This window comes from Caretta caretta, chromosome 2 (genome assembly GCF_965140235.1).
Source record: "Caretta caretta isolate rCarCar2 chromosome 2, rCarCar1.hap1, whole genome shotgun sequence".
In the NCBI taxonomy this organism is placed as follows: Eukaryota; Metazoa; Chordata; order Testudines; family Cheloniidae; genus Caretta; species Caretta caretta.
In genome coordinates, this window is record NC_134207.1 from 137,375,874 (window position 1) to 137,390,395 (window position 14,522).

Here is a 14,522-nt window from a genome sequence, read left to right on the forward strand (position 1 = left end):
AATTCTATGTTCTGATTTTTCACCCAAATTCTCATTACTCTATTCTAAGTGTCAGTTTCTCAGGCTAGAAGTCAAGCAGCTGCTGTCCTCACTTATTTCAGTTAGAGATCAAGGCAATTATTACAGCAAGTAAGGGACAGTATTCTTGCCTGGAAATCATGGGTTAACAAAAGAAGATTTTTATTTATGTTTAAAATTCTAATCTCCTTTCTACCTAAGAAATCACTTCTAATGTGTTTCCTTTCCTCTGCAATAATGGAAATGATTCAGAAATTGCATGGCCTTGGAGGTGAACTTTCCGAGATGTGTATTCCAAGTAGGTGTGTGCGCGCACTGGAGGTGGAGACTTTTGCCTAGCAGTTTCTGTAGAGAGGTGGCATTCATGCCTTATGGCTGTGGCCCCTCCCCAGATACATGAGGCAATGCCGCCCCAACCCCTCAGTTCCTGTGCACTGAACATCCAGGGGAAGACTTCAATGCAGAGGGGACTCAGTGTGGGCCGTGGAATATATGTCTGCATTCCATCTTGAAGAACCACAGTTACAGTAAGTAAACATTTCTTTTTCTTTGAGTAGATGCAGAGGTGTATTCCAAGTAGGTGACTAGCAAGCAGTACCCCCATCTGGAGGCAGGGCTTGGCGTCTACCTTGAATGAGGACTGCAGGACTGAACTTCTAACATTAGTGTCTGCTCTGGAAGATGCAATGATTGTGTAATGGTCTGTAAATGTATATATGGACGACCATGTGGCCACCCTGCAAATGTCCAATATGGAAATGTCATTAAGGAATGCCACCAATGTTGCCTTCACTGTCGTTGAATGTGCCTGTATCTGCGGGGGAGAGGGGAGGGACGTAGCAGAAGCTATCTCTTGATCTTGATACAAGATGTTATCCTTCTAGAGATGGTCTGTACAGAGATTGCTTGTGCCTTCATGCGGTCCGCACAGGATATGAACAGGCAAGGCGAAGCACAAAACTATTCAGTCCTGTTCAGATAAAAGGCTAGATAGCATCTAACACATGGAGGCATTATTTCTCTGGGGAGAAATGAGGTTTAGGGAAAAATACAGGTAAATATGCCACCTGATTCAAATGAAACTCAGAGATCACTTTGAATCCAAGTTTGGTTGTGACCAGAGTGTAACTTTGTCCCTGGGGAACTGCATGTCAGGAGACCAAGTCATCAGGGCCTGCAACTCTCATGCTCTCCTGGCTGAGTTAAAGGCTTTCAAGAATGCAATTTTCTGTAGCCTGATCTGACAGTGGCTAGGACCCAACTGTTGAATGTTATCAAGACCCAGGCATTGTAAAAGTGGGCCAGCCTGCCTGAAAAAGAAGGGGGAGGATGATGAGGGAGGAAGAAAAACAACTGGAAGAGTACTCTAGAACTAGCGAGTGAAAATGGGTGCTTAGCAGGCACTGAAGGCTGGTGTGCAGAGCGGCCAGGTCCCAAACTCTAGTGCTTCCTCTTATGAGACCTCTCTCTCTTCCTGGGATAGTTTCATGTCTTGGGGTTGGGAGGGAAGGGCTGCACAAAGTGGTGCTGCTGCGCCGCATAATGGCATCTCTGGATGGGTGGCATATATACTTCCAAAGACCTTAAGGTAGTCCTTGAAAGAATGCAAGATTTCATCTGTCGTGTCCAAAAACAAGATTCAGCCATTAAATGGCAAGTCCTCCAAGGCTTGCTGGACATCCAGTGTGATCCCTGTGTTCCGGAGCCAAGAAGCCCTCTACATAGTAATTGCCAAGGCCCTGGCCCTGGCCAAAGTGTTTGCCACATCACGTGCTGATTGTAAAGACATTTCAGCCACCAAGCAACCCCTCAGTGAGAAATGCCCAAAATTCATCTTGGGAAGCCTCGGCAACTGCTCTTCAAATTTGTCCACAGCCGACCAACTGAAGTCATATTTGGCAGCAGGGCTTTCTGGTTCATGATCCTCATCTATTCTGATGATGAATATCTTCCTGCCTAGAAGGTCCAGGAACTTTGAGTGCCTGTCCCGGGGGAGAACTTCAACCTGCCCTTCCAAACTCTGTTGTTCAATAATATGACCATCAGGGAGCTCTGGGACAGGTGTGAATAAAACCCCTTATATCCCCGTACCAGCACAAAATATGCTTGGCCACCAGTGGTACAGAGGCCAGTGTACCCCAAAGAGACTTCACAGGCTCAATGAGCATCTCGTTAATTGGGAGGGCCACTCTCCCAGGGACAGAGGACTGGATAATGTCCATGAGTTTATGGGTATTCTCCTGGAGAAATTCCACCTGAATACCCAGGGACAAGGCCACCTGACTTAAAAAGTCTGGAGGAGCAACTCCAGAGGGAGCCAGCGGAGATTCGACTCATCCATAGCCCAGAATGACATCACAATCAGCACTGCTGATGTAGTTGGCACCACCGTGCCAAAAAGGTCAGTGCCGTAGGCCAGGTCGGTCCTGGTGTAAACGATAGTACTAGGGTGCCTGCGTGTCTTGATGTAGCGAGGGCAGGGGGCATGCCAACATCCACAGAATCATCTGCAGCATTGATGCAGAGGAAGGGCCTGTGTGGTGGGGCGATGCCCCACCCCCATGCCAGATTGGGCTTCAACAGGCCAGATTGGCTGCGCAAGGTGGCAGCCAATCAGGGAGGGCCTGTTAGAGAGCCAATCAGGGCCAGTATTACAGCCAGCCAATCAGGGCTAGGGTAGGCCCTATATAAAGGCTGCCCAGGAAGGGAGCGGGCAGTGTCTCCCAGGCCTTCAGAGGGTGAAGGTCTGTCTCCTGCATGAGGAGACTAGTACCAGGGACAGCGCAGTGCTGGGCAGGCAGGGGGAGCAGAAGGGAACTTCCGCCCAGTACCTGCCGGGCTGCGGGCCCTGAGAAAAAAGGGCTGAGCCAGTGCAAAGGGGCCGAAGGGGAAATGGCCCAGGGAGAGAGACGGACAAAGGGAGAGAAGGAGGGCAGGCAGGAAGGCTGCCGCCAAAGGGTCCCTGGGTTGGGACCCAGAGTAGAGGGCGGGCCTGGGTCCCCCCCTTCCACTTCCACCTGGCCATTAGAAGTGGACATCACGGACTGTACCAGACCTCTGCCAAAACGGGTTAGACTTTGGGGTGTGATTGGCTATTGTGGCTGGGGTGAAGAGAAGGACTGCTGATAACACCAAACCCCTGTAAGGGGGTGAGACTGGAGCAGTGGGCACTGCTGGAGGGCAGTGTCCTGAAGAGGACGCTGCAAGCGGGGAGCAACGCAGATCAAGATGCCAATCTAGGGCGAGAGACGGATGGGACGTCATTACTGGCAGAGGGAGCGCTGCATGAACTGAGCTAATTCCCAGAGTGAACAGCAGGAGTCGCTGCGGTGATGAGTCCAAACCCCGTCACAGCCTGGTACTGAAGAACTTTCTACTGTCTCCGGTACCATGTCCATACTTTGTGGTGAGGTGCTGATTTGGCGGCGTGCTCCAACTGAGGTGTCATCACAGGTGCCAGGCCCACAAAGTCTTGGACCAATGGCAAGGACGGGACTGAAAGGCAGAGTACGTCTGCCACAACCTGGTATGCTGACGTCACTTAAACTGTCGGTACTGGACTAAACAGATGCCCAGAGCCTGGAACTGGAGTTGATGGCATGGGGTGTCTGCCCTCACTACCCTGTACTGAGGGAGAGTCAAAGTCACCTGTGTCAGTCCACGTTCTTCTCAGGAGAGTGGGAGAACTCATCCTGGCACCTAGAGCACTTCCGATCAGTCTTATGCGACATCCTCTTTTGGTGCCGACAACTAAGAACGACTCCTACGCCTCTTCAGAGAGGCCCCTGACCTGAAACAGGAGGCAGCGCTTCCCGAGCCAGAGGGTAATCTGCAGCCTGAGGAAGGCCACGGCACTGGGTCAGGCCTTGTGGCCTGCTCAAGCAGCTGTTGCTTAAGGCGAAGTCCACCACCTGAGTCCTCTCCTTGAACCATCTGCAGATTGAACAGTGCTCCTTTAAGGGGGGCTTCGCCAAGTCAGAGCAAGCACCACGTGTGGTGGTCATTGTTAGGAATCACCACTTCACATGAAGGGCAATGCTTGAACCCCAGTGAGGGCATCACTGGGGAGCACTACCACTAAACTAACTAGCCATTTACAACATACAATCAAACTAGATGAAGAGATAAAATGCCAGGTTGTGAAGCAACAACTGCACAGAGCTCTGACTCCAGCTGATGGACAGTGAAAAGAAACTGAGGGGGGTTGGGGCGATGCTACCTCATATCGCCAGAGGAGGGGCTACAGGCACAAGACATGAGCACCTCCCCTCTAGGGGTACTAGTAGGCAAAAGGCTCCAACGCACGCACACACTTACTGGGAATACACATCTGCATCTACTTGAAGAACCCAAAACATAAAAGGGTAAATTAAAGGACGAAGTATTGGCTTCTCAGAACATGTGGGTACAGGCAGATGTTTTAATACCAGAACCTTGTAGAGAATTGCTGTCCAATAACTTGTTTTTTCTTTCCAATTGGAGTATAAAACGTCACTTAGTTTCTCCTTTAGCAATACAAAAAGAATTTAGTCCAAGAGAACTAGCAAATAAATTAGGAAACAAATCAAACTGCAAGATGCCTGACTCTTTAAATGTAAAAAGGTGAACATTCAGAATTGTTATGTGGGATTATGGCTTAAGTGTAAGTAACAAAGTCAATTGTTACATACATAATGGAAACTATCTTCCTACACACACACACACAGCACTAATAGCATCTACACACTGACTGTAGCGTGCACTGGATAGCCACAGCATGGGAGGCACTAATTTTTTTTTCTAATAGCATTTCGACACTACTTGCTTTTGTGGTCTTGGTCAAATCAGACTCACTGCTTTGTCATCCACATCTGTAAAACTTTACCTCATAAGCGTGTTTGTAAAGCACTTTTATTTCAAAGTGTAAAATATATTTAATTGATCTATGAACAATCTTTGCATGTGCCAACAAGCTGTACAATGCAAATACTGAAGGGTATCTTAACATGTAACATCACAATTAAAAAAATATCAGAAAAGTATTTTTAAGTGAACTTTAAAAAGTTTCAGAGTAACAGCCGTGTTAGTCTGTATTCGCAAAAAGAAAAGGAGTACTTGTGGCACCTTAGAGACTAACCAATTTATTTGAGCATGAGCTTTCGTGAGCTACAGCTCACTGAAGTGAGCTGTAGCTCACGAAAGCTCATGCTCAAATAAATTGGTTAGTCTCTAAGGTGCCACAAGTACTCCTTTTCTTTTTAAAAAGTTATTAGTGTAAGTGATACTTGGAAAAGCAATCCTCTGGGTGCTACAGGGACGTTGGTGTTGAAAAGCCCCATCCTCAGATACTGCTTAGTCAGAGGATAGAAATATTAGAAAGAAATCAGATTATATATCTGCCTGTACCTTATATAAATTAATATGAAATAGGCTATTTGGAGAACAAAAAACCCTGGTAATACAGAATTCCACTGCTTGTCTCAAACTAAGTAAAGAAATAGAATAATTTATATTCAGCAGCAAGTTCTAAATATAAATTTTAGTTATTAAGACAACAACTTGAATTCTAGAAAAATTTTAAAGATAATTTTAAAGTACTGTAGTGTCAGGTACTGCACTTGCTCCCAAGTCCTGCCAATTTTTATAAATTTACAAATCACATCTTTTTAAATTAATGTCTCTCCTCCATCTACTCCAAGAAACTGCTTATTCATAAGTGCTGTAAGGTGTACCCCGTGAAACTGAAACAAAAGGAAAATATATTTTCTTCCTCCAACCCCTTTCAGTTGTTTGACAGTAATTCAGCCGTTACTTGTCACAATACTGGATAAAAAACAGTTGCATGTTTTTCAGGTGGTGGCATTCCTTTAATTTCACTTTTAGTCGAGTTACATGTAGTAATTAAGTCAACAATCTCTGATTTTGAAACAATGTACTTTTGTATTACTGGGGGGTGAGGGTGGTGGGTTTGCTCTCTTTCTTCAACTTAATCCCCAGAGTATTATCTTGACAATATCCTCATTAGATCTGGTTAGAAAATGCCACCATGGAAAATTACAACAGTAAAAGATTTTTGTCAAAAATTTCCAGGGAAAATATCAACTCTGTCTAAATACCTGAAATACAAAATAATCAGCTTTCAGCAGAAATTTTTTTGATTTTTCTATGAAAATTCAACGTTTTCCATGGAAAGGAAACACGATGTAAAAAGTTTTCCACAGAACGCTGGGATTTTTGACAAAACCAATATAAACAGAAAATTTTCCACAAGCCCTAATCCTAGCTCTGCCTTGAAGATTACCATTTCCACAAGCACACAGAAATGTTTCCCTCTCATAGGTTAATAATGGCAAAGACCACATGGGCTATGATGTGGGATTGCGCAGCAGGAAGACGATACGCTGTCTACTCCTAGCAAGTATGAAAAATCTGGCAGCAGCACCGATGCACCCAGGTATAAACTCTTAACACATCTGTACAAGACAGTTAATTTCACATAGAAAGTGCTGCCATTTCACAGGGAAGCTGACAGAACAGTATTTATATGCATAGCTTTTAAGATTGAAACAAGCAGAAGTTGTTGGAGAACTTGGAGCTCTATCATACAACCCCGTTCTCTGACTCCAAACTCTTATTACATTTACATTTTCAAACTGTTCCTCCCGTGATATCTTGAAGTTTTTTTTTTTAAATTTACTCGATGCATTCTATTTCTGATATCAGGCAGGACTGCGGCAGAGCAACACGAACTCCAGCTTACGATCTTTCCTCGGCACAGTGCAACATAAGAACATCAACACTGGACAGGAAGCAGAGCTCTGGGATTGTTTTAGACGTTAGTATTAATGACGAATCCCATTTTGTTTCCTAACTTTCATTACTGACATTTAGCTGGGTCAGAAGTTGACTTCATGCAGTTCAATGGGTTAATACACCAGCTTCTCATCCCTAGAAACTTCAAATCAAACCACGGTTTAGATCACAAAAGAAAGAGTTTGGTTGTCTCAGTAGGAGGTCCTACAGATTGCGATGACTGGCAGTCTGAGTCCTCAGGATATTCTGAAGCCCGGGGTGACCTTTTTTTGTTTTTGGTGGGTCACAAGTGAGGCACAATGCCAGTTTTTGGTACGTGTAAGGAAGCAGCTTTCACAGTGTTTTCCCAGCAACCACTGTGGCTCTAAGAGCTACCAGCAGAAGCTGGGAACTGAAATGACAAGCTTGCAAGGGACAGAGTTTATTTTTTAGTACTTGTCCTACACGTGGCTCTTCCTCCCAGGTAAAGTCTTAGCAACTGAGATCTCCTGAGGTGCTCAAACTAATGACTTCCCGGGGTCAGCTTCATGTGGGCAACAAAGTAGGCTGTGCTCAGTGAGGGAATTTGTTACCACCCTGACTTCAACGCTGATGTTTAGGTCATGTTGTAGTTATTCTTCCAATCTCTTCCAGAGGGAAGGATTAGCAGGTGAGTGGGGCTGATCGGAGTGTGGCATAGATAGGGTAGGAACTGATAGAATACTTCTTACTTTTTGAACCATGGTCTGCATTATTGGTTTAGACTAGGGTTGCCAAAGAAAGTGAATTACTTATCTACCTTATGCTCCGTTTAAAAATCCCAGTCTCAGTTTTGTAAGCTTTATAAATCTGGCCAAAGCATTTTTAGAAATTAAAACAGTGATTTATGTTTCCATCCTTCCAACAGACCATAAACAGAACTATCTGGAGCCAATAAAATATTTGTTTGCAGGCAGGGTTCAAAAGGCCCTGTAAGAACAGAACATACACTGAAGCTATTACACCGAACCCTCGCTATAGCCCGCATTGCTATAGCGCGGTCGTGGCGATGGATCCCAAATTTAAATTGGGATCCCGGGCAACGCGTTCCCCGCGTTAACGTGGGACCGTGCATGGATCCTGAACCCTGGGCTATCACAAGGGTCCGGTGTACTGCAGAGTTGTGTGTTCTACAAAAACCACTGCAAGCTTTTCAGGACAGGTAGACTCTTCTTTTATCTTTGTAGAGCTTACCAGGAGATCTGGGTGCTATTGTAACTGCAATGGTTAACAGTTATAAATACTACTTCTAATAATTCTGTGTCAGCCAAATCCTTTAAAAAAAAGAACTCATTTAGTCTTATAAAAATGCATCCTACATAACAACCATCTGTACAATGGATACATACAAAACTGTTATAGACTGAACTAACCTAAAATTCACTTTCACCTCCACAGGTTCCATGAGGACTAATAACTTCTCCATTTCAACACACCCTTCTTCGCAGAAGCACGGCAAGAGAGTAAGCCTAACTGCTTACCTTAAAAGGCCAATGATCCAACACTATCAAGCATTTTTCTTTTGGAGCGGGGGGGTGGGGGGGCGCTTGCTGAAAGCTAAAGTTTCATATATGTTCCAAAGTCATGTTTAAGTCATTTGAATACACCTGCTTAAAACTTTTGGTTACATTTGGATAAGAATTCTTTAATTTTTCTGGACACGATCTTGTCGATCTGCTGTTTTCGCATACTTACAAACAGTTTGCTCTTGTATATGTACTTGCTCCTCCCACTTGAGTCCTTCACCTCTTTACTGAAGACCAAGGACATCTCAAAAAGGAAGAGATGCCTCTCACGACCCTTTCGGATTAAAGTTTTGGGGTCCCAAACTTGGAAGGATTCCTGAAGGATGAGCTCTCCCTGAGATTCAATATTCTCATCAAATCCTGCAAACAGGCAAAGATAGATAAGGTCAAGCTGAAAAGTAGCAGTGAGAACACTAAAAACATACCATGCTTTATCAAATCATTCCTTCACTGCTCCGTTTTCAAATACATTTAGTACTTTTAATAAAGAGGGTTCCGGGAGGCGGTATTCCAATCCCAGTTGGTTTAGGGTATGCTTTACAGTTCAAAACCAAATCATTACTCAAGTTTATGTTTCGATTCAACAGCTGAAAAGTCTTGTGAACTACTCTGGTAAGATTCTGGCTCCAAATGACATGTCTCCAAAATCAGCTTCTCATGTACATCCCCCATCATGAAATTAAACTTTTCTTACAAGGTTTCTGCCACCTTAGGCTGAAGTCTTACAAAACTATTTTGTCTTGTGAGGGTTTGGACTCATCTAAAGCCAAATGAGATTTTAACCTCATGCGACAGGACAACAGGTGTCGATTTTAAATTAGCAAATACAAATTTGCATATTCTTTCCCCAAAAAGCCCAACTAGATTTATTTGAACTATAATTCTAGGGAACAGATGGACCTGAGCCGCATATTCTAGTTGGGATCCACACCTCCTCAGATTTCAGGGTACTTACTATGAGCACCATCAGACTCATCTCTCTTTCAAAAGAGAGGAATGTAATTTGAAGAAAGACTTCTGGCCTTCAAACACCAGTTTCCTTCTAAACTAATTTACTTTTACCCACTATAAATTGGCAAGCACAATTTAACCAGTGCATTTCTCAGTCTAGACAAATGGCATCTTTTATTTTCTTAATAAAAGAAGTTCAGTAACTGCTATAGAAAGAATACAGACCTCCGAAATCTCTCACAGGTCGCAGCAGAAGTTGTAGTAAAGTCCCCTCGCCATCATTTAAAGGTGAATTTACATTTACTCTATATTTAAGTGTAAAACATTATGTAACAAAGCGGCACATAAATGGGGCCTGACTACCATGACAATATAAAACAATTTACGTAGAGAAATACGTAGAGAGTATCTTAGAGAAGTTGGATTAGGATGTTCATTTAGGAGTCTCGAGACATAAAAGGAAATGTGTTCACTCATGAGATTCATCTACCATGGAATGACTCATAACTATGCACATATGCTTTGTGACAGAAATATTAGAATATTCTGTAGAGTCAGCCTATGTGCATTTAGTGGTAAAGGATGAACATTAATGCTTTTCAGCATTCAAGCTCACATTGCATGGGACTTTGGGACTGATCCTGCCAACTTTCATTCACTTTAGTAGTTCCATAAGAATATGGAGGGGTGGGGAAAATTTTCAAAAGTGACATTTAGGAGCACGTCCCACTGAAAGTCAATGCATGATATGCTCTAAGTCATTCAGGAGATTTTGGAAATCCCATCTGATGTGTTTTCAGTTTCCTATCACAGGGCCCAACCCTGCAGTCACAATAGTCTCAAAGAAAATGTAAATATTAGCCAACACATCTGTGATAAATCCTTTATATGCAACTTAAATTTCCTGTGGTCATGCTTTTATCTCTATTTGTGATGGGTTGCTTTGCAAAACAGATCTTCCATCAAAGTTCTCAAGTATATGGGGGATCTTTTTATGCAATACATGATCATGTACAGACTATGAAATGGTTTTGGGTCAAATGTCAATTATAAGCATATGTAAGCACTTGAATCCAAACTTAAATGCCTGCTATATTCTGCATGTACATGATTGTTCTTTTCTGGCTATGTCTCAGACTAAATTGGTTTATGTTGCCCTTTTTTTTTTTTTTTTTTAAACTGCCAAAAGACGTACTATTTTTGAACCGAAAGTCAGTTATGGAACAGACAGCATACAGATGTGAAAGCAATGACCTTCCTGGAGATTATTACTTGATACATAGACCAGAACCACCTCTGGTGGATTTACATACTTTTTTGAACTTTCTTCAGACAAAAAAAGTTATAATACTGGATGAGAAATGCAGCTGAGATTATTTAGCTCTATGTGCGTTCCCAGAGAATAGAACTGAATCAAATGTTTCAACTGTAAGTAAGCTGTAAACAGCTGTATGTCGAGATGTAAGAACATCCTTTTTTAAATCAGATATATTACTATAGTTTTTTGTCATCTGCTACCTCATAGTTTTATAAAAAGAAATCATCCAAATAATTTCATTTCAAAAAGATGAAAGCATATCAATGTCATTAGAAAGCGAGAGCAACTCTAAACAAAATTTCCACTTTTCCCTCAGATCTCTCTGACTTCAGCGAATATTTTAATATGTAGTTACAGAATTTATTACACAAGTGTATGTTGGCAAGTTTTAGTTCTACCTTCCAGCATGCTGAGGTGCATGGCATCATTGGCTCGCTTTGGCACACTAAGCATCACCTCCAGACCATCTTTAATCTCGCCTTTACCTTCTTCACAGCAAGTGAGCAGCTCCTGCAGAAGATCAACGGGTCATTATTAGAACACCATCTGTTTCTACAATACAACAAAACGAAAACAGTGGCATTTGCTCTGGTGACCAAAGGCCCTGTCCTGCCAGCTGCCCTTCAGCTCCTCTCAGACTGCAAGTGGCAGGGTAGCACATACTCTATACTTCACAAGATCAGACCCTAACGGGGTAGCAAGAGATTCTATTTGATTTGTTAACCATCCATATGTTTTAAAGTAAGCTGATCCAAATATTAATCGGTTTTTAAAACTGAAAGTGTTAAAGAAAGAAGCTTTTGATAAAGTGATTAAATTTTTAAATGTCCAGTGTTCAATAAAATGTTAGTATACACTTGCAAATCTCCCAAAAGTTATAGATTTGCTTGAATATATACATGACATACTGGTCAAAGAGATGTCCTTAAGCACTAGATGTCCTTAAGCACTAGTAGGATGCCACAATCCTGCATTCCGATTTAACAGTATATATCCTTGTGCCCATGTGCAATCCCACTTGACTTTAGCATAAAACTGTATGGCTCCACATTACTTGACTCTAAGGCAGGACTTTCTTAGAGTCAGACATTCTTGTGCCACACTGCTGCAGCATCTAAACAACACAGGTATAAGACTCATCTTTCCTTAGCTAAAGAGGCATATATGCCCCCTCAGGTATCCAAGCGGGGCTCCACATTCACTACAGCATGTTTCTAGAACTTCTTTTCTCTTTAAAAAATAAAACGGTCTTATTGCTCATTCTTAGCCTATTTTTGCTACTTCATTTTTTTTTAAAGAACGGTCAACACAATAAATGTAAGAAACTAGAGTAAAAACAGACTTCAGAGTTACGTGGCGTTAGTACTAAAAGCTGAAGATACTTCAAGAACTTTCCGGACATAGGTTCTGAAAGAGACAAATTAAAGCAACCTGCCAGAATCTGGGGAAGTGACCGAGCCCTCTGAAATTTCAACTGCCACTAATCTGTTGGCTCGCTCTACTCTTCCTAGTTGCTTTTATTTATGCTCTTTCACATCTGCCTCATCTCCTTCCTTTGCCTTTTTTTCTCTTTAAAATGCTGTTTTAATCCCTTACTTCACTGTGCAGGTGGCAGCAAACAACAGTGTGTTAGAAGACTGCTCTCTGAAGCATATAATCAGGATGCTTCACTTTGCTGATGTCTGCACAGTGGAACAGAATGAAATGGCAGGGGAGAGGCACAATTTAAATAAACTGTATAGAGAGTGGTGCAGAGGTAAGAAAAACTAACAGCAGATGATGCATGAATAACCGGAAACACAAAATAAACTTAATGTTCTCAGTTGGATACTTTCCTTAAAACTGTCAGCCCTAATGTTTTCCAGCCTTCCTTCAGTACATCATCCCACATCATGAAGTCCGAAGATAGGCCAAAATGTATGCCACAGCCTTGATTTACAACCCCAACTGATTTCAGGCACAGGGAGGGGGTCTGGATTAAGAACTCTGCATCTCCACCCACTCCTGTGTATTTGGTACTGGTCGCTTCCAAAAGTGAAAGGAGCCTATTTTCTAATTCTGGTCCAGATACAGGCAAAATCTCATGAACACAGCCAATCCAGGCACTCTGGCCAGTCCAGATGAAAGACAGTGTCCAGTTGTTTTTTGGATTCTGCCGCTTTAGGCTAAAATTTCATGAGAAAAGCTTGGCATGTTTGACACCATCAAACCTGATTTCAAACAGCAATAACCCTAGGCTGGACTCTAACTCAGAGTTTGTCTTCACGACCGGGGTAAGTCAATCTAAATTATGCTACTCCAGCTACGTGAACAACATAACTGAAGTCGATGCCTTCACTGCTCTGCGTCGATGGGAGACGCTCTCCAGTCGACTTCCCTTACTTCTGAGTCAACCGGAGAGTACTCTGCCGTCGATTTAGTGGGTCTTCGCTAGACCCATTAAATCGACACCTGCTCCATTGATTGCAGCAGCGTGCATCTCCTCATCGTGAAGACCAGCCCTCAAACTTAACTTCAAGCCTGACCCAGCTCGCAACACTGCCAATGTATTCCCTAACTAGGTAAGAAACAACTATACGTGGCGAGTGTCATTTAGTCCTAACTTTCAATTTGTTTTTATTTCTATTTCTTCTCCTGGGGATATGGGCTGGTCCACATTTTCTTCCCCCTCTAGCCTCTCACAGTATCCCACAATGCACCAACACCCTTTAAGCTACAGGTAACTGAACAGAAATATGGAGGATGTCAATGCCACTAGGGGGATGAAGTGGCTGATTGTGAGTAGTGAGGCATATTCTACTCATACAGTTACTGCTTTGTGACTCACTGGGGTCATGAAACTAGGCTTCCTTGTCAGTGCACATCACCAATCAACTCAGACACCAGGCTGCCCCACAACTTTTGTATTAATCCATAATTTTGGCAATGTTTATATTTAAAATTAAGTTTTGAAACTGACAGCTGACACTTTCAAAACACACATCTGTTTGGATCAATATTGTAAATTAAATAATTAACAGGTTTATGGATTTATTCATTAATTTTTTTCACTGGCAGAGGACAGGGAGGATTTCACATTCAATATAAAAAGAGATGTAGTTTCCACCCGTTGTGACCTGAAATGGCCAAGCTATTAAACATTCAAAAAGAACAATAAGGAATATTTTATCAGTACACAGGCTGGCAATCAAATCAAAGTGCAATTTTAGCTAAACATAGAAAAAGTTAATATCTAATTTTGAACTTGTTAAGCACACAAAACCCAGGATACCCTAGAATATTTTAAAACTGCAAATACAGTACATTGCCCAAGTCTCATAATCACTGCCCTGGAGTCCAAAGTCTTCTCTCTCCATTGTCAAACGCTTCTTTTGCTGAATTGTAAGCTCAAATTTACCCGCATCCTGTAGTAGTAATAGTTGTCTATTTGTGTTTTAGTATTTGCAACGTCATTGTCTAGATAATTTTATACAGTATTAGATAAAAATCCATAGCCCTGTGATTTTCCAGACACTCGTAATAGTATATTAAGCAATTAAAAAATATTAATACAGCTAGAGGCTTATGAGACTTCATTCTAGTAGCTATTTCAACATTATCATTCACAAACTCTTGGGATGGACATTAGCTGCTCATTTTTTAACTGGAAAAAGTATTTTTAAAATTAAGAGTAGGATAACTAGGGCAAGTGTATAGGTGTCATATTTGATTTACAGGTGTCTGAATAGAAAATTGCTTATTTAGGACAATTTTTTCATTTTTAAGCAGTTTCTTACAGAAGATGTTACTGCAGTTCCTGAGGCTCAGTGAAAAGCTGCAGCATCAGACCTTACACAAGTAATAGTCCTATTGACTGTGATGGGGTTTTTGCCGGTATGAGAACTGCAAGATCAGACATC

General features: G+C 42.2%; 1 protein-coding gene across 3 annotated transcripts in view; it reads right to left on the reverse strand.

Moving 5' to 3' along the window:
- Positions 1 to 14,522, reverse strand: part of TRIO (trio Rho guanine nucleotide exchange factor) — a 400,776-nt gene that overhangs the window by 120,921 nt on the left and 265,333 nt on the right. For all 3 annotated transcript variants that reach the window (XM_048839610.2, XM_048839611.2, XM_048839612.2), the window contains exons 29-30: positions 11,022 to 11,133; positions 8,524 to 8,714 (exon numbers count right to left, since the gene is read on the reverse strand). In XM_048839610.2, coding sequence (XP_048695567.2) covers positions 8,524 to 8,714; positions 11,022 to 11,133 — 303 coding nt within the window. The remainder of the gene's footprint in view (positions 1 to 8,523; positions 8,715 to 11,021; positions 11,134 to 14,522) is intronic.